At 43.4% G+C, this 24956-nt stretch overlaps 1 protein-coding gene across 8 annotated transcripts in view; it reads right to left on the bottom strand.

Moving 5' to 3' along the window:
* YEATS2 (YEATS domain containing 2) overlaps window positions 1-24956 on the bottom strand; it is a 48018-nt gene that overhangs the window by 9367 nt on the left and 13695 nt on the right. For 3 of the 8 annotated variants that reach the window (XM_048314103.1, XM_048314102.1, XM_048314109.1), the window contains 17 exons: window positions 24092-24136; window positions 22886-23072; window positions 20943-21182; window positions 18871-19029; window positions 16364-16467; window positions 13762-13869; window positions 12676-12849; window positions 11230-11488; window positions 10299-10460; window positions 8906-9033; window positions 8405-8560; window positions 7509-7682; window positions 6581-6779; window positions 3813-3944; window positions 3461-3559; window positions 2361-2472; window positions 959-1032 (listed from right to left, as the gene is read on the bottom strand). In XM_048314103.1, the coding sequence (XP_048170060.1) occupies window positions 959-1032; window positions 2361-2472; window positions 3461-3559; window positions 3813-3944; window positions 6581-6779; window positions 7509-7682; window positions 8405-8560; window positions 8906-9033; window positions 10299-10460; window positions 11230-11488; window positions 12676-12849; window positions 13762-13869; window positions 16364-16467; window positions 18871-19029; window positions 20943-21182; window positions 22886-23072; window positions 24092-24136 (2512 nt within the window). Of the gene's footprint in view, window positions 1-958; window positions 1033-2360; window positions 2473-3460; window positions 3560-3812; window positions 3945-6580; window positions 6780-7508; window positions 7683-8404; window positions 8561-8905; window positions 9034-10298; window positions 10461-11229; window positions 11489-12675; window positions 12850-13761; window positions 13870-16363; window positions 16468-18870; window positions 19030-20942; window positions 21183-22885; window positions 23073-24091; window positions 24137-24956 lie in introns of those variants that run through there. The other 5 variants (XM_048314104.1, XM_048314105.1, XM_048314106.1 and 2 more) reach the window with 5 other exon arrangements.

Genomic DNA, 24956 nt, shown 5'->3' with positions numbered 1-24956 from the left:
AGCAAAGAGGGAAAGGGAAATGCCTTTCATGCTCACAGGCTCAATGACTGCAACTAACTCTTACACATGCTCTGCTCTGTCCAAGAGACACTGACACTAGTTTTTGGATGCAAAACCAGCCTCCCTCTTGGTCATATACACAGACACCTGTAGCTGTGGGCTGTTTTAAGCCTCTTTCCCACTGCAAGCTCTATTATGTACACCTCTAAGTCTGCCTTACTAGTCAAAGTCTCTTCTTCTGGAAAACTGTTTTGCTTTTTTTTTCCAAACAAATTACAACATAAAAATGAAACAACAGTGAAAAGGTTTCCTGGCAAAAGTGCAAGAGCTGTATGTGACGAAGGCTTTACCGTGCTTCTCACTCCTACTTTGCTGCCTTTGCTTGCAAGGGTCTGCTCTACCCAGTCTCCACTACCACTTGTTCAAAGTGCATTAGTTACCAGAGAAAGTCGAAACATTTTCAGTTATGTACATGAGTACGAGGAATGAAATAATAAAGTACCACACAAGATTAAAATATTTCTCTGCAAACTATCCCCTTTTGTTTAAAAAAGAAGGCAAAAACGCCAATAACAAGCACATTTCAGTGTTAAGCTATGTTACTGTATTTGCCAGCTCACTGAAACCCTAGTGTTAAATTTAAAAAAAGAAAAGAAAAAAGCACATCCATTAAGGACAAACCAGGAAAAAGAAGACCTACTTGCAGCCATTATGTGAAGAAATGCAATCTATTTCTAAGGAAAAAAACAGATGAAAGATTTTAGCTGCTAACAACATACTTGACTTTACTGGAAGAACCTAATTCTAAGCATCTTCAGAATAACCCCTGGAGTAAGCTCTCTAGGAGAATGGCTTCATTTCATTCCACCTTTTAATAACTTCTGCGGCTACGGAGTATGCAAGGCATTCTGTTGATACACTGACAATACAGAGCAAAGCCTTTTCATTTACTGCTTACTTTTTTCAGCAATTAATGGAACCTTCTTCACTATTGCTGTTAAAAGCTGCTGGATGTTCTCCAAATATTCTATGCTGCAAGGGATAAAAAGAATCACAGTGAAGACTGCTGTTGGAAGCAATGAATCAGATGTAAAAGGTTTTAAAATCACTGCATGGTTTAAAGCCTTTAGCCCCAAGGCATTACAAACAACAGTGTGAGGATAAACTCTTATACCCCAATCCAGTGAAGGTATTTCAAACAGCCCCTCCTCTTGCCAAAATGTCCACATCTGAAGCTGCATCTGTCAGGCTGAAGAAACTGAAGACAGGCTTGGAGAAAACCCCTGCATTATCTCGCAAGCTGCAACACTACTTTGAGAGGTAACTAGTGCAGGTTGTCCCAGTAGGAAACACGGGATACTGCATAGGAAACTTTCTGTTTACAGGACTTTACTTAACCAGACATAGTCTATTTAACTCTCAGGAACTGTATTTTCCAACTGTTATCTTATAACTGAGATAATTTTCAGTGTGTAGTGACTGGACATTCATTCCTGTCTCTTACACACTCTCCATCAGGGTAGTATCTTCAGGGATACGCCGAGATAACAAAACTTTTCGAAACACAGAGACAGGAAAGTTGGAGGAATCAAGAGCAGAAGAGACATCCTACACACTGCAAGAAATATGCAGAGAAAATTCTGCAGTTTGAGTTCTGGTGAAAAAACACTAAGAAGTACTTGCAAAAGCATCACAAACAAGGCACTGGATTTCACAGCATCCAGTGATCAAATACTCATTATTATTTAATTCTAATTCTGAAGCAAAGCAGCCCTCATACTAAGTAATTACAGAAGTATATGAGTTTAGCAAGACTTGAAAGGGTAAAGGTGGACAGCTCTACTGATTTCAGATGCCCCTTTTCAGAGCTGCATTTCACTGGGCAGTGTGACCTGACTAAGGACATGCAATGGCAATATTCAAGCAGAGGATGATAGAGAGATTTTAGCAGTCTGTGATTTTAAAAAAGCCCAAAACAACTGCAAATCTTCAAATAATTTCTCCTCTTTCATGAACCCTGCATACAAATCCATTCACAAATAAAACATTGCAACACTGTCTGAAACAAATGCCACCCAAGAGGATTAGTACAGATACAGCAGTGTATGGGACAGAAGATTAAATAATTTATTATAAAAATTATAATTTATATACTTATATATAAATTATAAAATCATAAATTATAAAGTATTTATAATTATAAAATTATAAATATATATATTATAGATATGTATTAATTATAATCTATTATAAAAAGTATTTCTAGGTCAAAGTAACACTACTGCAGGCATCCCTAGAACCATCTCCATTCCCTCAATACTTCAAAGATCAGAAATCCTTATAGAGAAATGAACAATTACTTGATAACATAATTCCCAAGTTCAGAGCTCTCTTCTGTTTTAACTGCTGCTTGGCCTTCTTGGGTACCCACAGAACTGCAGTTTTGTCCTGTTGAATCAGGCTCCATCTTAACTTCAAAGAAACAGAACACATTTTAAGACAAAAAGTACAGCCAGCTTGATAAAAGTACCAGACAGTCTTGTGAGACTCCAGTAAGACTAAAGGTCTTACATAACATCACTTCATTTATTGTTTACGTTCTCATTGCTAAGCAAGAACAAATTTGACCTTCAATTCTGCTGAAAGGGACCTACCAGAACATGTTCCCCCCACAAATCTCCACACTCACTTCTCATCCTTGTCAGAAAACCTGCATAATCATTTGCTGCTGTTTTGCATATGACTGCCTGATCTAAACTGAACTGCCTGGCCAATCTGCAAACAAAGAGCTGCATAGAAAGCTACCAAGTTTTAACAAGAAGTGACATTTCAAAGTGACAACTTTTAGAAGACATCACTGATTCTGACACCTGAACTTTCTCATGTCTAGGACAGACCTCTGGTGAGACAGAAGCAGTGAGAGGCGTGCCGAACCCAAATAACCAGGCAGTCTGGTCATGCAGCTGGGATGGAGAGAGACATGACAGTTCTGCCATAACTGGACTTCAGGTGTGTCAGCTCTGCCCCGTGCTTTATTCTGGGAAGGACTGTAGGTACCTCTTTCCCCTCTGTGTGCACAGGGATCATGTGCTGTCTACAGCTAGTGCTGCTGGAAAGCAACCTCCAGTCCATCTGTCTGAGAACTGCAGTCTGTGGTTAAATACTTACTGCTCTATGCAGTTCTGCAAATACGGATTGAAACAGTAAGTGTTTAAGCTACACCTTGTAGCTTTCTAGAACATTCTCATTTTTCTCCATACTTGTCTATGCTGTGGGATTTGTTGAGGGGGAAGTCACTGTTAAATTCCTAGTCCCCAGGTGTCATTTTAACTTGATTTAAACTCTACTAATAATGGAAATAAAGGAACCCACAGTCACGGAGTCTACTTTCATAGGCCACTTGCATAAAGCAGCATCAGCTTATTTTTACTACTCATCTTACTAAGAAATCCCTTGTTACCTTTGGCAGTGGATGCCGTGGAGGGACTTGGGACAACTGTACTTGCTGCTGTGACTGCTGAAACTGCTGAAACTTTGCTGGTAGAAAGTGACTGTAGCACTGGCGATGAAAAGAAAAAAAGAAAGGAGGGGGGCAACAAAGAAGAAAAAGAAAATCAAATTTCATACACTTCAACAAATTAAAATTTTCAGAAGCAACACACTCTTTTTTGCAGCACAAAGTTTAGGGATGAATTCCTTGCTACAATTTCTTCTATCTCTACTTCAGACCATGTATGCCAACAGTGACCAAGTGCTACCCTGTGTCAAAGGAGATTTTCAAACACCATCTGTCATCCTCCTCTGCCCTTTACCTTTGTTCATAGGCATGAGTATTGTCTGAACACCTCCAGAAGCTGTGTTTACACCGAGCTGTTTAAGCTGGCTGGGAACTGTCAGAACAGCCTGCTGTGGACTAGACTGATTTGAGTGGATTTTTAGCAACCCTGCAAGAAGAACGGAAGACAAAATGTTAAATAAAACACACCAGTTAGTTTATCTCCAGCTACTTCTCTCCCCTTCTGCTTGAAGCAGGATGGCATGTAACCTAGCACTGCCATCCTCTTAACAAGCCACAGTTCGGTGAGCTGCCAGGACGAATTTTCCCTGACACAAGTGATGGCTCAAACTCTGTAGTGCTGCACCGCAGTGTGCACACTGTTACACGCTGCACAGCACTCTCAGAGTTATAAAGCAAATCTCCTAATTACCTAAGGAATCTTAAGCAAAGCTGATGTAACAAACCTTTCAACTGAAGCAGGCTCAGCAGAGTAAAACGCTCTTGTCAGGACCAGACCTTGTGTTCAAGGCTGTGATAAGCCAGTGAACTACAGCTCTGTTGTACTCACACAGCTGCTCTCAGGGAGGTATCCCAGTGCCACTCACACCTCTGCAGTTCAGCTTAGCAGCATCCACTGCAGTCAGCAGAGCACAATCAACCCTGTTCCAACTATGGGACAAGCCCAAGGCTGCTGTGCAGCAGGTCTGACAAATGACATAGCTGAACTGTCGTGTGTCTGTCTGCAACGTGCACTGAACACACCCATAAGGATGGCTAATCAGGCCGTGAAGTACATTAAACTGGAGACCGAACTAAATCCCTGACTTTAGTCAAGGCCAAAAGAACAAGCAGGACATTCAGATATTAACAGCATTATCAATGGCAGCACTCAGCAACTTCAGGAGATACCAGCACAACTCCAAGCTGCGCCATAGTTCCATGGGTGAGGAGTACTCATCACTTGTCTGCCAGCTCTCTCCTCCACAAGGAGATGTCATCTCCTTGTGATGACATCCCAAGCAACCACAGCCAGCAGTCTAACACTGAGATTTGGGCCTATGTCCATCCTTTCTACTGGTAAACTGGCTATTTTCCATGTAATTGTATTCAATCTGTAGCTAACTTTTCTTCAGATTGTGGAAATTTAGCAGGCTTCTATTTTAAAACATTGACGACAACAATAAACTTCTTAGTTTCACCATGGCAATTTTGTAATTATGATTTGTTTTGACTTAAAGTTTCCATTTTCTTTATATTATTATTATTAGCAGTAGTAGTAGTAGTACTGAAACACAGCTGGCCTTCCAAGTACTAGACATGCAAGGTCTGGTGAAGATGTCTTGGTTTTTAGGGATGCCCAGCACTGGTCAGTCAGGCTTTCACCTCCAGGCAGGAAGGCTCACCTAGTGAGTGTCCTTTGTGTGGGACATACTGATGTGTCAGGGTAGGACAGCAAGGGACCCAACAGCAAGGCTGGTAAGAAGGGACTTTTTCAACATACCCTATCAGCCTGGTGGGTGGGAGACATTGCTTGATACAAAACAAGGGAAAATTTGAAATCCTTTTTAAAAAGTTGCCTTTAAAAACACAAATGTTCAGAATTTCAACAGTTTTGTTTGAGTTTTTGTTTGTTATTACATTGAAATAACATGTTTTATAGCCACTGTTCCTTCTGAGATTCTTGAAGAGTTTTCCACGAAGAAGTCAATGCCTCAGGTTACAAAAAACTCCACAAACAGAATCTAGACACCATTCTCATATATAAATGGGAGTTTTAATCTGAAAGCTGTTTAGTATGACTTATTTCCTACAAAAAACCCCACCTGGCCACTTTCCTTGCACAGAGAAAAATACTGAATTGCTTCCTGCAGGGTTCTGTCAGTCTTAGAAGTCTATGCTGTTTATTTTCAAGCTCTGGGTAAAATATACTCATGAGAAAGGAGAAGTTTAAAAGTCTGAGTAGAGAGGAAACAAGAAGAGCTGCTTCAAAAAGACACTGTCAGATGAGCTCAGTGTCAGTTACTTTCTCTTTTCTGTATTTTCACTCTGCTTTCACTTTATAAGAAACCACTTCAAGTGAACAGAACATGCCAGCAGGTAAATTAATCTAAACAAAAATTTCCAGTTTTAACTCATAACTCTCAAACCTGCTGTATTTGCTCTCCCTGATATGAAAGATGATGGAATACAATAAAACGAAACACGGAGAACTCCCCTCCACATAAGGGCAGTCCATTTTTATTACCTCATTTTATTAACTTGAGTGATCCAGATCCAGCCTACTTCACCGTATCTAATGAATTTTGACTTCAAAGGCTTCAGTTCCCTCTAATCGACATCTCTCTCCTTTTCAACCCCAACAGAGCAGATGCAAATCCTCAGAGACAAATTCTGCACATGCAACTTCTCTGCATACAGTGGAGTTTCACAAACTAATCAAGTCTGTAGTACTGCTGGTATCTTCATAGTTTCCCCACTCAGTGACACACTGTGCTCCTGATAGGGAGAATGCATCTTCTAGTGAGAACCTGGCATGAAAACCAAAATCCCTCTCCAACACCAAAGGGCAACTTGTGCTGTTATTTGCAACAGATACAGTCAATGCCAAAAGGATGCCAAATTATTAGAAACTTCCTTGGCTAAGCCAGAAGTGATGCTAATAAGATGTTTTAGAAAGCATGACACTTACACACTCACAAATGCAGGTGACTCTATATTCTTCCATTTACAGTGAAGACATCTACAGAACTCACACCTGGATTCTAAACTTTCTCTAGGAAAGGTGTGAAGGGAGTTTAATACCTGATACTGTAGCTTTTCCCGTCACAGGCGTTGGCGTAGTCATCAAGGAAGCAACACTTACAACACTGGAAGTCGCAGTCTTATTCACTACTGATGAAGTAGACTGGCTCTGGCTTACACAGGTTTGGTGTTGCTGTCCAGATGTCTTTGCTGCAGGAGTTCCAGAAGATGATGAACTGGAACCTGCATTATCTGTTTGCTGCATAAGAGGCAGAGAGGGATAACAAATCCCTTTTCATGTCACAGGTGGTTCAAAAATAAGCACAACAAGGTAATAGAAGCAATAAAAGTAGCAAACCCAAATATTTATCTATCTATTGTCAGGAAGCAAGAGATTCTCAAGCTCATATCCGAAAGCCCCCACACATATAGAATGAAGGCTGTGGCAGCATGGCAGCAACTCTCCACAGGTATTTGGGAGGCACAGATTAGGGGCTAACAGAAAGAAACAGGCTCAGAGTGAATTACACACTATTTTGCTGCCTCCTCCCCTCTCCATGAACTGCAGCTCCACTGCAGGTGGACAGCCTGCATCAATTGGATACATGGCTGCGTCCACCCACAAGAGCATTCACTTTAGAACGCAAATGTTTTGCATCCTGCCTCCCTCCATGCCAAACCAGCTCCTTCCCAGGCTGCACTGACACAGCTGCCCTTGGGTGGAGAGCAGTGACACCCTCTGCACACAGCCAGGAGCGCAGATGCCTGCTGGCAGCAGCCTGGGCACCGAGCACTGTGCAGGGCCTGTGGTCTCAGAAGCACCTACAGTCTGCTTACTGCTGCTTGATACAAGGAAGAGCAGATCCACCAGCAAGCTGGCTGGGAAGAATACCAACAGTGGGACAAAACAGTACAAGTCCTTTCCTGGGACTGTTGTGGCAAGAGTGCAAACACTGTATTACAGAATACTGACAGTGCTGTTTCTCACCTGGGCCACCCCATTTGTGGGGAGGGCCATGGCAGGAGCAGCAGCCGTGGTGATGACACCTCCTGATACTCTCAGCACAGTGGTGCCAGGTTTGGAGAGCTGGGATGAGGCAGGCACTGATTTTATAGACCCATCTGATATTTTCACCAGTGATGTCTGTCCACTGGATGCAGCCTTTGAGAAAGAATGCAGCATAAGGAAAACAGTCTATTAGTTTGGGTTTTAAATTATTTTAGAAAACCAAATCAAAACAGAACAACAACAAAACAAACAAGATAAATGCTTTTTATGTTACTAGAAAATATTTTCAAAACACTTTTGAAAAAAATCAAGTTATGGCAATAATCGCTGGAACAAAATTATCACCTCAGGAATCAACTTTATCAGTGCTGACTTTGCAAATATATGTCTATCCATCTTGAATTTTGGATAATCAATTGCAAGTCCTCTTGGGGCATTTGAATTTCATAGGGACTACTTGGTAGTTTTTAGAAAGACCTTTGAGGGACACCAAACCCAAGATTTTTAAGAGCTTTAGCAGGTGGCCGATTTCTAGCATTGAAGTATTTAAGCACATTTTTTTACCTGACTCTATTCACTTTTCCAATTCCATTTCAGTAAGAAATCCCAGAGCCCGTTTACAAAGCAGCAACCCCAAGTTTACACAGATTGCAAGCTGACCCCCTCTGAGAAGAGAAAGCTGGAAATCTGTAGTCTGATGACAGTAAGCCTTTGTGTGCTTTCCTCATCATGGTACAGCCAGCACCACAATTGTACAAAAACCCACATCAAACCAAACAACTGTGAAAGGAAATGCTCTCAGTAATGTGTGGCTGTGGTTCCTATATTTTATCTGACAAAACTAGTAAGAGAGAAACACATCACTTGCACATTACCTGTGTAAACAGAGCTGTTTTCTGTCCAGTTATCACTTTTAGGGCTTGTCCTTGTGTGGAAGATGATCCAACTCCTACACTGCCCTGAACAACTGATGCTGGAGTCAGCTGCTTCCCAGAGCTCTGAGGCGAAGGCTGGCCAACCAGAAAGGTGCCCTGCTCCAGAAATACATCAGGGAGGTCAGCACTTTGAAACACAGTTAAGAGTCAACAGAAATCTAGGAGTGTCAATAACAGATAAAAGCTTGTAGCTATAATGTAGCCACAACAACATTTCATCTTCTGAAACAATGCACTGCTAATTACACTGGATGCTCCTGCACTAAGAGCTGGATACAGCCTTCTTCCTGCAGAACACTTTCTGATGGAGAAAAGTCAAATAAGATCCAGACAGCAGAATCCAAGAACGTTTCACACACTACAGAACCACAGGACATCCACCTAACACCACTGCAGCATGAAGTGTCAATGTGCTTCAACTGAGATGCTTGTGCCACTGACCTGAGGTGTCTGCTTCAGGATATAGGATGTATAGGTGAGGTGCTGGGACAAGTTACTGCTTGTGCTTTGGGTTCCTCCTCCTCCTCCTCCTCCTCCTCCACTATTCGTAGAAGAACCAGACTGAAGACCTGTAATCAGAGGAAAAGACTTGACCCTTTGGTAAAAAGACAGTGTCAGCTGCTAAAGCATCCCTGTATATACAGGTACTTGAAAAGACTTTGCAAGACATTTGGTGCCATGTCTTTTGCAGCCAAGTAACATTATTCAGTAGAGTTCAGCTGTGCTGCTGTGCTCTCTTACAGCTCAGCTAATGCCATGAACAAGAGGGGCTATTGGGAAAACTAGGAGGGCTGGTGGGCAAGCAAAGCTCCTTTCAGGCTGTTTTGAACTTTCTATCAAATGAAAATGCTGTCCAACAGAAGAACAATCTTTTCATCACTCTTTTGCAGGTTATGGATCTGCAGCAAAAGCTCTGGAAATACTCTGAATCTCACTGGCTTCTTAATTTTACTTTCACTGGCTGTCAATGCAATTTTGTTAATAGAATAATGGATCATGGATACCAATCTGTGGCAATTTGCAGTGACACTTTGATATTGCTACATCTCCAGAAGGAACAGCCTGAACAGCAAATTCTTTGCAGTCTCTCAGTAAGAAACGAGGGTAAAAAAAATACTCATGGCTCTGTCATAAACATCACAAGCATTTGATCTTCCTTGCTGCCAATGAGATTATCAAAGCTGAACTGCCCCAGCTGCCCCCCTAAATCTCAAGCAATGGGGCTCCCAAGACAAGTTCTACATCCCAAAAATACCTTCAGCAAGAGTATCTACTTTTTCAGTAGACATGTACTCTATTGCTATGTTGCTAGGTATTTATAGCCTTATATTGAACTGAATAATACCTCAGGCAGGCCAAATCAGAATTGGGAGCAAAAACTTTTCACCCAATCCATCTCCCATCCCAACGCCAGCCTCAAGGACAGCATTCTAGAGAAGGCTCACAGCAAATCCTTTCATCTACACAGTCCAAAGCCTGCAGTACTCATTCCCTACAGCAGCAGCACACTGCACACAAAACCTCGCCCACTGGACTATCTCAGCAGGCTGTGTTGTTCTGCAGGTATTTCACTCGGAGCTCCATTCACTGGCCTATTAACAAAAGCACGTTTCTGCATTGAGAGCACAGCATGAAAAGCAGTTTCACTGAAAACAAAAGCCACTTGTGAGATCTCAAACTTAAAAACCACCACATATGGGTTGTCGTGAACAAAGAAACCCTATCCCGTTACTGATTTCCACAGCACCAGGATGCTTTATAGCAAAAATGCCAAACATATTAATTATGCAGTGATTACATTATTTAACTCATTAGATTTCCCTGCAAGACTAACTAGCATTATTTGTGGCTCGCAATATGGCTCCTTGGGGTATCAGCAGCAGTTTTCCTTTCCCAGAAGGGTTCTTGCTGTTGGTGGTAAGATACAGCTTGGTGCCTGGTGGTAAGTTTGCCAAGTTTGCCAGGTTGGTGGCTGGTAACTGCAGTGTAGCCATCACTAGAAAGAGAGAATAGAAAGAAATAAAAGAGCTGCTTGCAAAAAGTAGTATGCACTGAAATCTGCACAGGATGGAAGCACTCAGTGACATGCAACTAGCCCTCAGTAATCCCTCCTTAGCTGCTCTAACCACAGATTAACTCCACCAGTGATGCACAGACACTTTTTTTAATAGGTCTGGAAAAAATCTCTCTGCGTGCAGTTCCACTTGTGGCCACAGGCCAAAGCGGCACAGCCGTGGGGTCTGCAGGCTTCCTCCAGCCCCTGGCACCACACAGCAGCTTTCCAACAGCCCAGAGCCCCAGCCTGTGCTCAGCTAAAGCAGCTGTGTGCAGATGCAGACAGGATGCTTCTGCCCATACTCCTGTACCTCTAAGCGCTGGGGAAGATGTGGGGATGAAATAGGGACACTTTGGCTTGGGCTGGCTGGATTAATGGGGAAAGGACCATAATGCCAGGCAAAAATGTGAGACCTGGCTCCATGAAAGTCTGCTAGGTCTCCTGCACATTCCCCAGTGCCTGTATTCCAGTCTCCACTCCCAGAACACTGCATGTTTTAAAGCACATGTGCTCTCTCTTCCCCCTTACAGATAATGAATTAACATTTTCTTTATTATTAATCTCAGTGTGAATTTTCCGACAGAGCTCTGTGAAAAGTAGTAGAGATACTCATTTTCAAGTTTTTCAATCATGCATAGTTATTTTGCAGTTGAATAAATCATTATATAGACCCATCATTAGCTATTAACAAGGTGCAAAATTACTCTACCTGAGCCTTGAGATGTACTTTTCTGAGCCCCTGTGGAAGAAACTTGTGCCTTTGTTATAGTCTGCACGGGCTGAGCAACAATTGTCCCTCCGCCTCCGCTCACGATGGCTTTGGCTACACCTTGAGTCACAACCTGCTTCGAACCAACAGCCTTTGCTACTGAGGAGCTGGACTTTGCCACAAGGATCTGGCCACCACTTATTGCCACCGCTTGTTTCACTGTTGACTGCAACGCTGAACCAACGGGAACACCAACAACCTGCAACAAACAAGGATGGGATGGTGCACTGCTGGCCATAGCCATCATGGGAATCCTAGCTGGTACACGACCCCCATTTCCAGATACTTCAGGACGTGCATGGTCACAAACAGAAGCTCTTCATTCAGGAACAAAATTAAGTTGGCAAGAGGCCAATCCCAAGTAAAACGATAAACTGTTAAACACAATCAGGATCTTGGCACACCCACAAAAGATTAAGTTCATTGAAATTACAGGGCAATTCCTTTTTTTCTGATTTACAAGCAATGGCTTAATTCCAGCTGAAGATAAAATTTGCCTTGGTGAATTAAAGAGATGCAGAAATTCAGTTTCAACGCATTCATGGGAACAGATTCCCTGGGAAAACTACAGCCTCAAAGCAGAACCCACAAAGTGCTCCAATTTTATGTGTTAACAGTAACTGCAGCGGAACATGAGTTTCTGCATACCTGCTCAAACAGGCAAGAAAGGCAGCAAAAAGAACAAGGAAATGTTGCAAATGCAAAAGTATTTACTTATGCAAATGTGGAAGTTCTGTATGTAATCTCTAGTGCTTGGCATGTCTTTTGACTCTGTCCAAAATGGAAAGAGGCAAGAATGCAGATAATTTCTGACACATCTGTCATCTTGTCACTGCACTGTGCCTTCTCAGAAGCTGTGTCACTCCTGTCAAAGCAGGACTGCACTGGCACGACTCCTACAGTAAAATGGCTGAGTTGCCACTCAAGTAGGATTGCTTTCACCTAATGCTAGTTCTGGCTCAGCCTCCACCCCGCTCCCTATTTGTGCTGTTCTCTTTTGTTGCAGGCCTGCATTCCTAGGAAAGAATTCACCTTTTCTTATGGAACGACCTGGATGAGTTTCAGCAAGAGCTGATGATGGCAGCCAGCTTTCTGGGTTGACAGTTCAAAAGCACCTCCACCCCCCTGTCGCAATGGCTTGGACAGAAGCAGGAGATGTCCCTGTACACAATAAAATGCAACAGTGCTTGTTCAGCCTGCTCCCCTCCCAAGGACTACACGGAAGCAGGATATGAGCCCCTCTGCATACAAGAACGCAGCTAACCATGGTGCTGCCACCTGGGAGCGAGGCAGAAATGACCCTGCTCCCCCGGAAGAAGCACCAAGGGTTGCAGTAGCACCACAAGACAGCTCCCACCCCAGCAGAGATGCCCACGTGCCCCATACCTTGGACTGCACCGTCCCCTCGCCGGTGCTCACGACGGGTTTCTGCGGGGACAGGGCCAGCATGTGGCTGCCCTTGACGGTGACGTACTGCTGCACCGAGGGCTGCGCCGCCGTGCCTGCCGCCGGCACCGCCGCCTGCTGCGGCAGCTCCCCGGGCTCCTGCTTGATTATCACCTTGGCAAGAGGAGGAAATAGTTGTAAGAAAAGCAAACCCCTTAAACCACGGAAAATCGCTTGTGGAGCAGCCTGTCTGCAGGGGAGGGCAGGCACAGAGTCACAGCAATTGCTGGTAGTGTTACAAGTACCAGTCATCCCAACAAGAGACTTGGGCAGAGCTGACTTCTTCAGACCCTGCATCTCAGCATGGAGCCACGACACTTTAAAGTTTCAAATTCATGTTCTGAACCTGTTTTTTATTTCTATCCTGCAACATTACAACCAATAGCTATAGACACTGCAAATGATTATAGCTGACATATACACAAGTCTCTTGTGTAAACGTTTTATGTTTCCCCTGGGACAGCCCTACATCTAATCCCTAAGGGCAGTGACACAAAAAAGCCTGTTTTGGGGGGCTTTTCATGTTAGATTGTTGTAGGTACTGTAACTAGTAGGAAGCTTTCTTCCACCTTTTACTTGGATCACCTAACATTGCCAGAAACAATTTTAAATTCCATGTGATAATATTTAAGGAAACATAGTCAGAAGAAGCAACATCTGAGATTCACAAATCACTGTTATAATATTTAAAGAAGCTCCTGAAAGATGTTTACTTCTACTGCAGTTTTACTTCTAGTACATCCCATTAAAAATAGCTTTCAAAATATCAGCCTGAACATAACAGTGATTCAAAAAGAACCCCAGAAAGGATGGAAGAGGTGATAAAAGGAAAGGTACAGCAGAGCCACAGGGAAAGAAAAGAAAACAAGACACATTTTTGAGAGATGCTACAGAGCCCTTAGCAGCAAGATACATTGGTTCCAGTAAGAGTTTTACAGGCACTGGAGTTCCATGGGTTGTGGCACAAGTCAGCATGAAATGACACTACCAGGCTGCCTGTCCCAGCACAAAAGTCAGGAGGAATACCTTTGTAAAAGCTCCAAGTCCTCCAGTGACCGATTTGGGGCTTTGCACCTTGGAATGACTCCCAATGGGACAAAGGGGTGGCATGGTGGCAAAAAGAGAATCCTCCTGCTGCAAACAAGAAGACATGGTGCAAAAATCAGTGAAATGTCCAATAAAAGAAAGAAAACAAGTGACTGCTAATAAAGGGCAGCACGGACCATCTGGGCAGGCCAAATTACCTGGGCAAACAAGACAATTCCAAAAATCAGTTGACACTGGAGTAAAAGGAGCCTGACTTTCTTAATATAATCCACAAAGCAAATTTTATTTGGAAAGTTACATCTCCAACAGCAGTAACTGTTTCTTACCAAGTCATACACAGGCAAAAATACCGACTCATGTTCTCTAATCAATTTTTTATATAAAAGTATTTCACTTAAAGTTCAAATAGGCTGAGGGAGCATCTTATCAATGCATACAAATACCTGCTAGGAAGGTATAATGAAGGTCAAGCCAGACACCACTCAATAGTATCCCCTGCAAGGACAGAGTCAATGGGTACAGATTGAAATACAGGAAATTATAAGGAAAACTTTGTTGTTATTGATGGTGATCAAACAGAGTAACAGGTTGCTCAGAGAGGCTGTGGACTCTTCAGCCTTGAAGATACTCAAAACCCAAATGGACACATTCCCAAGGAACCTACTCTATTTGACCCTGGTTTGAGGTGGAGTGGTTATCTCCAGAGGTCTCTGCCAACCTCAGCCATTTTGTGATTCTATACACAATCTCAGAGAGAGAAGACAGCGTGAGAAGAAACAAGTTATGGAGGGGAACATTCTTCTCTCAGAGGAATTTATGCTCTCCTCTACCTGGAGTGATGCAGTGACACACAATCCTTCCAGACAGAACTCACCAAACAAACAAAGCTATGTAACTAAATGGAGTAAAAGACATTTCCACACCTGCAAAATCATGCACCTGGCACTTTTGGGTCTGAGGCCAGCAGAGAAGTCAAGTGCATTTGAGGCAGTTTGTTACAATATAATTGCTCTCTTTTACAATCAATGTGAACCCCAAAGCCACGGTTTTACAAGCACTTGGCCCATCCTTGGGTTGGATCACGACCAGAAATCAGGCCCTGCAACTCCTGACATCTTCCTTGTACTGACACACATGGCTGGAAACACATTAGTTTTCAAGCAGGTTGGCTGTCTGCTCTGGTTCACCACATAGCTGCACAACTGGTAGCCAATGGGAGGTGTGAAGACGAGGCTGGAGGCATAACCTGTCCTCCCAACAGCAGCTACATTTGAGACTGGCTGGAGAAACACAGCCTGAAGTCGTTAAAATAAATAAAGAAAACTAGCACACAGTGAAGAGATGAAAAGTGGTGAGTTGCATAACTCACCAACCTGTAATATCCCACTGAACTATCAGATACACTCTTCTCTTTAAAAAAAACATAAAATTACAGCTTTTCCACCAACCAGAAGACATAAATCAAATGACATTTCTGTTTACAGAAGTATGATTTTTTTAAATGGGTTTTTAAAAATATCTTCAGTTTTTACCTTTGCCCTGGAAATACAGAATTCAACTGTTACTAATGATATGGGTCTACTCTGACTCATTGAAAACTTTTCAGTAAAAACTGTCCCAAATCAGTGAAAAATAAAGAATAATGAATTATTTTCAACACAGTTAAGTGAAATCCATCTGAGCACACAGGTTTTTAAAATCTGACTAGCTAGCTGCACACTTGATACTTAAAATGCTACTCCAAACGAACTGCTTCAGACAACAATCTGCAACACTTTTTCCCCAGCAGACACAGGCAGCATCTCAGTTCCAAATGTGATTTGCTCTCTGCAGGCTGACTGGCAAGCCTTCCCCCACCATATCCTGCATTAATAGTGTGGCTTGGAGACGCTCCTGTTTCCAGCAGCACACCCACCAGCTGCTTTCAGAGCCTCGCTGACGCCACTTCCCTGCCAGAAATATCATTCCTAGCACAAGATGTGGGAGAGATTTTATGCGAGACAGTTCAGCTCTGTACCTTTTGGGCTTTGCAGATCAGAAGCATGAACTGTATTTACTGCTGTTTGTTTACACATCCAAATGTTACTCCACTGTTTACGCAAACATTTTTCTAAATGCAGGCAGTTGTAAAACCACTACATGAGTTATTTTCAGGCTGCTAGGAACAGCTGCTGTACAAAAATAATGAATAGAGTGAAGGTTTTGAAGTAGGCACCTCTGGTTTAATCATAATCTGTCACTAGCAAAGTGAAGAAGATCAAAGTCAGCTACAGAAGAGCTTTTTTGAAAGATACAGCGTTTTGGGAGCTGTGCCCTCCATGGATTTCCTTGCAGAAAAGTAAAAGAGCAGTGCCTTTAACAGATATGTACGCAAGCCTAATTAGAGCTGCATGAAGTGACACTATCATCTTGTATAACCACCATGTTCTCCTATGGCTCCATCTGTTAGACACAGTAAACCTTCACATGAAATGACAATCTAAGGAATCTGCCTGAAGTGCGGAATTTTTAATACAAAAAAGTCCCATTTAATAGGAAGCTGAACTTTAAATGGGAAGTACACACTTAATGAGAACATTACCTTGACAGCTGAGGTGACAAAACTGCTCCCATGGGTCTTTGACACAGGAGATCCAGTCCCGTGAGAGGCCTGACAGACACTGCTCAGTTTGCTGGTCGGGCTCCCTGCGCAGCAGGAAATAAAGTAGATGCTGGGTGAGGGCTGGGAGCGGGGCCACTGCACACATGAAACCTCTTCTAACAGGGAACAAGGCATTTCATTTCATCTGCATTCTCCATGAGGTACATCAGCAGGAACTGCCATGGGCACAAAATAAATCCACCACCGAATTTCCACCTGCAGAGATCATGGCCCAGAGAAGGTACTCTCCACTCACTGCTCTGTGTGCAGCAAGCAAATGGTCAGGAACCTTCCTGGGTGGCTGAGGATATCAGCAACGTGTGCAAATATGTGAAATTAGGACAGAACTTGCTGCTGTAGATGCAAAGTCCTCCCAGAAGCCCTCTGAACCCATACTAGCCTTGGACACTGGCATGGAGGAAGGCTTGGAGAGGGAAGGAAAAGGAAGGCCAGAAAAGGAGGGAGACAAAGTGAGGAGTAACAAGAGCAAGGGACAGAGTGAGGAGGGTAAAGGAAGAAACAGAAACAAGTAACGAAGGCATAGGGTCCTCTGTGGCAGAGGCTCTTGCAAAATTAACAGATTGACATGTGCCACAGCACTCCCCTGGCCCCCAAGATGGACGGGGGTCCAGTGGTAAACTTACCCTGCATTATCAGTGTGTACACAAGACTGCTCCTCAGCAGTCTTATTACTGCTGTTGTTGGGCTGGTTTGTCAGTTTTGTTTGTTCAAGAGACACCAAAGCCATGGATTACACACATGAAAGCAAAAAACCAGTCTCTCCTACAGTTGTTCTAAACTTAAGTTTAGAAGTAAGTGAGCAGCCATTTCTGAGAATGAAGGCTTGGGAAGGCTGGCTTTCACAGAGTATGATGATCTCACCCCTTTTCTCAAATACAATCTGCAGCCTTATCAAAAAGTGCCCCAGTGACTTTTTCTGTAATACGCATTATGCTCAATCCAGCCTGGCTGCTGTTGCCAAAGTCAGTTCCACAGACCCTCTTGCTCACTCACACAGGGTCTGGTGATGAGGCTCTCTCACAACAAAGCTGTTTGGGGAGGGGAGGTATCAGTTTTCTGCTCTGCCACTGATCTGATCTGACTTGTGCAGGATACAGGGGAGGCACAGGAGTGCAGGGAGAGGCAGCAGGCAGTCTCTGCCAGGCTGCTCTGTACTTACATCTCAACTGTGGTGGGAAACTGCAGCTGTAACAATAACTGCACTAACATTTGTATGTCCAAAAGACCTGGTGCATCTACACATCCTATCCTCCATGTACAAACCTCTATTAGAAGAGCCCAAATGTCACCCAAACCATGATAAACCACTTAGACAGAGTAGACAGTCAGGCTGGAGGTAAAGAAGAAATAGAAAGTAAGAGGCAAAAATCCCCCAATCAATCAAAAACCCCCAGGTAATCAAACCCTCTTGGTGAAACAGCATCAGTGTTGCCAAGAAAGCCCCAAAACATACTTTAAAAAATTCAGATACAGCTACACAGTTCCTACCAATTACCATACCAATTCCCTCTGTGATGAAGTTAAAATGAACACGACAGCTGTGATCCCTCAGATAAAGGGAGCAAGCATTAGTAAAAGTAATTTTTGTGCTTTCCAGCCACGCCCAACAAACGGTTTGTGTTCCATGGATGCTGCACTCCTCACTTGGCCCTGGGCGTCCCTGCTGAGATGCTGTGAAGCACAGACATACACAAACAAGTCTGTTTTAAAATAGACAGCAGTTCTTGGCCATATATCACAACAAATAAACGACTTCTGAGGGACCTTTCCTCCAGCCCCAACACAAAGATTACTGACTGACTCCTCTAGCCATCACCTGCGTCCTGCAGTTCAGCCCTCCCTATGACCCCAGGCTTTTGTCACCACTGAGGGAATCCAGTTAAGAGGAATCCAAACCAGCTGGAATTGGACCAGGTAGAAGCTGAGAGCAGTACCAAAAACCAGCATGGCTGTTCTCCTGGTAACCAGGGTCTCTGCAGTTCAACACATCTATTGTGCCCCACACTGGGACCCCAAGACTGACCTGCCAGTCACTGCGACCTCTCCATGCTCTTTGCCACATCCATGCCACCATTGTCACCCAACCACCTGTGCACTGTTTCTGCCTAAATCTGTGCAACATGATCTACATCACTTTCTCCCCTTACCTTTTCACCTGAAAAGAACAGGCTCTCTTTGAAGAGGTATCTGTGAATTCAGTTTGGCTTCACACTATGCTGCTTCCTAAAGGAAGCTGTGCTCAAGTCCGAGACACCCTCAGCCACGCACGCAGGCCAGCTGTGCAAACCAACACCTTCCTCTTTCTCTGCTGAGTGCTTTTCCATCTTCACAAGCTGAAATGCTGCTGTTATACTGATCATTTTAAAGGGAGAACAAACTTGAATGGGTAAGACTAAGCCACTGCCTTCTGTGGTCACACTACACACCTGTGCTTGTGGCTGCAGCTCCAACCGTCTGTCCAGGCTTGTCCACAATAATATACGGGTTATTAATGACTGAGCTAGCAGAGCCTTGCTTCATGTGCACCGGAGTGGACGTTGGGGTACGAGGTAGCGGAGATGGACTAGGGGTCGATATTGGAGAACCTTAAGAGAAAAAGTCCAATGCTTCTAGCTTGTAAATGTTGTCAGAACATAAAAACATGGCAATAGCAGTACTTTTGAAAATGGCTTAGAGAAGGAACATTTTTTGAGGATGCATTTCCCAGCCTGAGTGAGGTCACAGGACTTGGAGAAGGAAAGAAGAGACAGAAGGAAAGGAAAAGGCATATAAAACACTACAGATCCTACCTACCCTGGACATGCTCTGCCTACCAGGACAAGCAGGGCTCAAAGGTAACTTGAGAAGCCATTTGGTCCATCCCCGAATCCTGAGGGATATTACCTCCATCATTCTCACTGCTAAGACCAGTGCACCCAAGGAGATGAAGAAAGAGAGCTGAGCTCTCTTGCCCTTGTGCAGCCCATGGTACAGGCACTCAGAGTGGGAACCAAGGAGTGCCCCTAAAAAGGCTGTGTGGAACAGCCTCGGGCAGCAGGAACATCTGGGCCCCTTCCCTGCTCTGGTCCCTTCACTGCTCTCACTACAGCAGAAACCCTTGAAATCAATCTGTAAAATGTGCAACTTCTGGGTAACATGGCCAGGAGAGAGAGAAACTAGAGAAGAAAAAAGCTGCATGAAGAGGTAAACAAGAAATTCAGAGAAAAGGACAGGCAAGGAAGTGATCAGAGAAAAGAGCAGCAAACACCAAGCTTCACCTGCCTGTTAATCTACTTTCTTGGCAGTTACTGATAATTAAAACACAACATAAATGCTCATCAAATAAAATCCCCATGTCTTATAAACTGCTTTGAAATCTGAAAGGGGTAGCCCTTCTCAGCAGACAGCAGAAACTTGGAAAAATATTTAGCAGGGAAACATTTAAATAGCAAGGATCAACAAAGAATAGTCCAAGGAGTTTAGGAAAGATAGGATGGCCCCTGTAATGCCTGCTTTCTAGGAAGCTTTGGGAAAAGATCAAGAGAAGAGCTTATAATGAAAGAATGAAGCACTTGGCATAGGTTAAAGTGTAAATCAACCTGAGTATAATTTTAAGATGTCAAGGAACAATACTGAAATTTAATAAAAAAAAAAAAAAACCAAACAGAAACAACAACACAGCCAAACCAAAACAACATACCAGACACACTTTAAGAAAATTACCTGGGAGCAGATCACCAGAAATCACACATACTGAGAGCTGGTGCTTCACCTTCTCTACCCTGAACATCAGAAAATGAAGAGCTGCAACAGGTCACCTTGCAGCTTCTCAGCATGTGCCACAGTGAGCTGTACACTAACACTTTCTGATGTAAAACATCATCCAGTGATTGGCAGCACACCCAGGCAGGGAAGGGACCACAAGTGAAACGAGCAAAGCAGCACCTTGGCCATGGTTTGGTTCAGAAGCTGTAACATTGCTCACCACAGCCAGCTGGCAATTTAATCCAACACAAGGTGGACTTTCGGAAGACAAAGAGCAAAGCTGCTCCATCTGATGGAATATGACAAGCACAAGAGGGTCTATTTGAGTCTACAACGTTAAAACTAATTATTTGCCCAGTAGTCAAGAAAAATTTATTTTTAATCCATCCCAGCTGCATGAAAGCAGGAAGGAGAAGAATGGCTTCTTCCCACATAAAAATATTCCACAAGTAAGATGTGTTTTTGCCTGGGCCTTTCTGTGGGTAGCAGTCCATTTCAAGACTATCTATTTCATACTTAAGAGCATTCAAGAACAGCTCTCATCCTGCTTTTGATCTGTTGTGAACCATTTCACACTTGTATTTGTTTTTCATTGAACATAAAGAAGCGTGCTTAGCTCCTTATTCTAGAGTTTCCTATTGTCTGATGTCCAAAGACTGGAAGAAAATCAAGGAAAGGACACAAAACAAGTCCAACTGGTTCACTCTCTTATTTTCCGGGGGGGAGGCACTGGGGTAAGTAAACTAACATTCACCTGATACAATCTTGCAACTCATGGTGATAGGCTGGAAGGACTTTCCTGGTGACTCTGCAGGGCTTGGACTCTGACCTTGAGGCACTATTTTACAGCTAGCTGCAATGGGTTGAAAGGCTGAATTTCCATGAGAGCCAAAGGCAACTTTCTGTGTGGCTAATTTGGTGGGAGTCCGTTCTATCGAGGATGGCAGGGAATAAAATGCAGCATGTCTTTCGGTTTCAGCATTCCCAGAGAATCCTGATTAAAACAGGGAAAAGAACAGAAATAGTTCTTAGGCTGATACATCTAATTCCTTACTGTGCTTCTCTACACAAGCATAACTCAGGTACGACAAACATGCTCTTGAAGGAAGGAAGGAAGGAAGGAAAAGCAACTGGTGGGAGGCGTTGAACAGGGAGAAGTGAGGTAGGGGACTGCTCCTGCACAGGCCTCTTGGATCTGCTGGACAAGAAGAATAAAATGGTAACATGCACACCCTGTTCAGCTGTGGCAGGTGATCAGCCACCTCTTACACACTTTCTTGGAATGACCTTCCACTGAACAAAAGCTGCTGCTAGTCCCAAGTGTCCTTGGTTAGGGCTCCACAGGACTAAGGCTGGGTCTCCTTTGCAGAGAATCTCGCAGTGCATTTTCTGGAGTAAGAGGTCAAGGAGTCCAGAGACTGCCTTTTGAGCTGGGCTATGGAATCCACTTTATTTGGTGTAGAAGGAGATCAATTAACCTGGAGCTGCTGAGAGAAGCCACTGCCGGCCAGTGTAAAAAGAAGTTAGGTTTACTTCCTTCCTGTTGGCTGTAGCACTGCTCAGCTAAAGATGCTACAATCTTCCTGTTTGAATAAAAAACCTGTGTGTTTAAAATTTGGTTGAGTTTGTCCTTTTCTGGCCCCAAGAAAAGACCACATTTATACAGCAGACATTCTTCTTGCTGAGCTTGAACACCACCAGTGGCATCACAGTGCCTATCAGGAAGCACAACCATGCACAGAACCAGCATACAGCCACTCCTTGAACACAGGAGTGTCAGCATAAATCAAGAAAAGCATCAGACCATGCTGCACCTGACACTATTTTGAAATACAGCATTGCTGTGTCCAGGTTTCTCACACTAAAGAATGTAAACTGTAACAAACTGTAACACACACCCCAGTATCTCAGCCCAGGTAACCAAGGTCTGTCGTGCAAGCCTTGACACCGAGTGTTCCAGAAAGCAAAGCTCAATGCCAACAGAGGCACAGCTCTTCCTACTTCAAACTACAAATCCTAGCAGGGTGCCCAGGGGGCCAACACTGCCTGTTCCAGGCAATCCAAGTGATCCTAAGGCCTCAACTGCTGCTCCACTGCAATGGACCCTGACTTTCCTGATCTTACAGGGGAAGGGCAAAATGAGACCCCGACGTGCAGAGATGCCATCATCCCTGAGACAAACAAACACGACTTTTTCAATCTCTATTCCCAACAGTACAGTGACTGCAGTTACCTAGGGATTTTTGTTCCCTCATAGTCAGCTCATGTTAAGCACTAACGTGTAACTGAACGCACCACTAGACCAATTCCTTAAATGTATACACAGTCCCTAAAACATTCAGAAACCTAGAAGCCCCTCTGAAAATAGTCTGCCAAAGCCAAAACTACAAGTGCTATTCAACCGCCTTTTTTCCAACTACATCTGCTCTTCCCTATTCACTACATTTTAGCAAAACAGAGCCTGCTCAACAAACTTCAGATAAAAAACTGGAACAAAACCGAACCAAACTCCAAAACCAAATAATCTGTAACAATTTCTGCATTACATTTCAGAGCACATTAAGGAAAATATGATCTAGGGTGAGCAACAAGCATGTAGCACCAGCAACCTTTAAGGCATAAGAGCAATTAAGAGGAGGTATCCAGCAGAGCCAAAGTTCCAAGAACTTGCCTTTCACCTACACCCATTTGCTTTACCTTTGTCCACAGAAGCATCTGGGCTGGAGTCCCTCAATTGTTTAATTGGTGAAGAAGCTTTGACTGGTGCTGGGATACTCAGTGGCAGTGATAAAGACGTAGGAACATCAGAAAGGTCAGACTCTGAAGACTGGGAGAAGAGATACTCCTCGCCAAGGGAATGCCTGTGTAGCTCCACATCCACTACCTTCCAAAAATAGGAGAAAGGACATTAGTATTTGGTAGCTAGGTAAAGATATAAAAACCAAGAACAACGATGTCTATTTATTTTAATGCCTAAAAACCTCTCCCTTTGTTTCCCCCACCTCTGCATAACATTTCCATTCATTTCAGGGACAGTTCCCAAAGGTCCATCAGTACTTGAGCTACGACAAAAATCTTGCAACATTGAATCCCCACAGTAAAATAGCATGTCTCAGTCCATGGGGAAATCTGAACTGTAAACACTGGAAGGATTATGCAGCCCAGCTCCAAGCAACCCACTAAAGAAAGGACTGCATACTCCTGTAGAGACCGGCACAAAACTGAAGCCTGCCTTTTCTGGTAAGGCCTTGAGAAACACACCACATGATCTACTCTTCAAAAGTGTTCTTTAATCACAGTAGACATTTCACATTAATGTTTTCTCCACAAACTGAAAAGCTGAAGTAATGCGATTTCACCATAAAAATTTCCATTCACTACAGTACAACAAGGGGAAAACAATATCAAGAAAATTTCAGAAATACAGTGAACTATGGGTTATTAATTAAGAGTTCATTTTCCATTAATGTCCTGAATCTTGACAGATATGGAAACTTAGAAGTAGTTAATATACAGCAAAATTTCAACAGAATATTTGGATGATCCCTTGAACTTAAATTCTTTATGTGTAAGCTCTGCACCACATCAGAACGCAAATCAGAACGTTTCGCACCAAAAGCTTCACAAAGCAATAAAATTTAAAGCTCCAGTACAAGCCAAGTTCTTTGTGAAGGAAGAGCTGGAAACGGTGTCTCCTGAACCAGGAAGGAGAAAAAAATACTGTTGTCATGAATAGTGACAAGGTGTCACAATCCTTTCATTCAACAAGAGAGCAAAATCTACATTCTAGAAATTGTGAAATCAAATGGGTTTGACTCTGTGCTTAGTCCCATGCATCTTTTCTTTTTAAACATCTTTAAGGGAATCAAAGCACAACATCCATCCCATGACCCTCTGACTCACCGTTTCTGCGCCAAGTGTCTGCAGGCCTGTGTAGGTCCTGTCCAGCTGGGTAAGACAATACAATATATTAGCCAGGGCAAAGCAATATATTAGCTAGAACTTACAATACAAATTGTTTGAAAGAATTTTCAAACTATCTAAGTTGAGCAGCAGCGCATTCAGTATTTTGAGGCCATAAGGTCAGAAATCTGTGGGCTCTGATAAGTGCCTTCCCTCTCTTCTGCAAAAAATTCAACCATGACCCAAGGCCCACACTAAAGTGGAAAGGAGCAAAAAAGTTGAAGGAAATGAGATTGCTGAGGGAATATGTGCCTTCCCTCTCTTCTGCAAAAAATTCAACCATGACCCAAGGCCCACACTAAAGTGGAAAGGAGCAAAAAAGTTGAAGGAAATGAGATTGCTGAGGGAATATTTCCATCTAAGAGAAGTCCTCAGTCAGTGTCATTTTTTTATTCCTGATGTCAATATAAGGAAATAATAATGAGAAAAACTCTGAATTTTCAACTGACCAACACAAAAGCTATGTTTAAACTACAGTTCTTGATTAAGTAAGTGTTCACACCGAGCCATCAGCTGATAAAGAGGCATAACATCCCAGAGGCATCTGTTAAGACACCTATAGAAGCCGCTGGGTTTGAGAGGAGCACAATGCGCCAGAGTGCAGGGGCACACGAGGTGCCAGCCACGGAGGAGGGCTCAGCTCACTCTCACACCCTCATGGCAGCCACAGGCTCAGTATGGGAACAGCAAAGATTTGCTGATTCGAGCTCCTGTGTGCCATGGACTGGCTCATTTTTCTTCTGTAGGCTGAGCTTTCTTCACCATCCATCACAGTGTTAATAATTTCTCCCCAGGTCGTATCTCC

The sequence above is a fragment of the Corvus hawaiiensis genome, chromosome 10, assembly GCF_020740725.1.
Source record: "Corvus hawaiiensis isolate bCorHaw1 chromosome 10, bCorHaw1.pri.cur, whole genome shotgun sequence".
Taxonomy (NCBI): Eukaryota; Metazoa; Chordata; class Aves; order Passeriformes; family Corvidae; genus Corvus; species Corvus hawaiiensis.
Note: the sequence above shows the minus strand (reverse complement) of the source record. Positions and strands in the feature narration are given on the sequence as shown.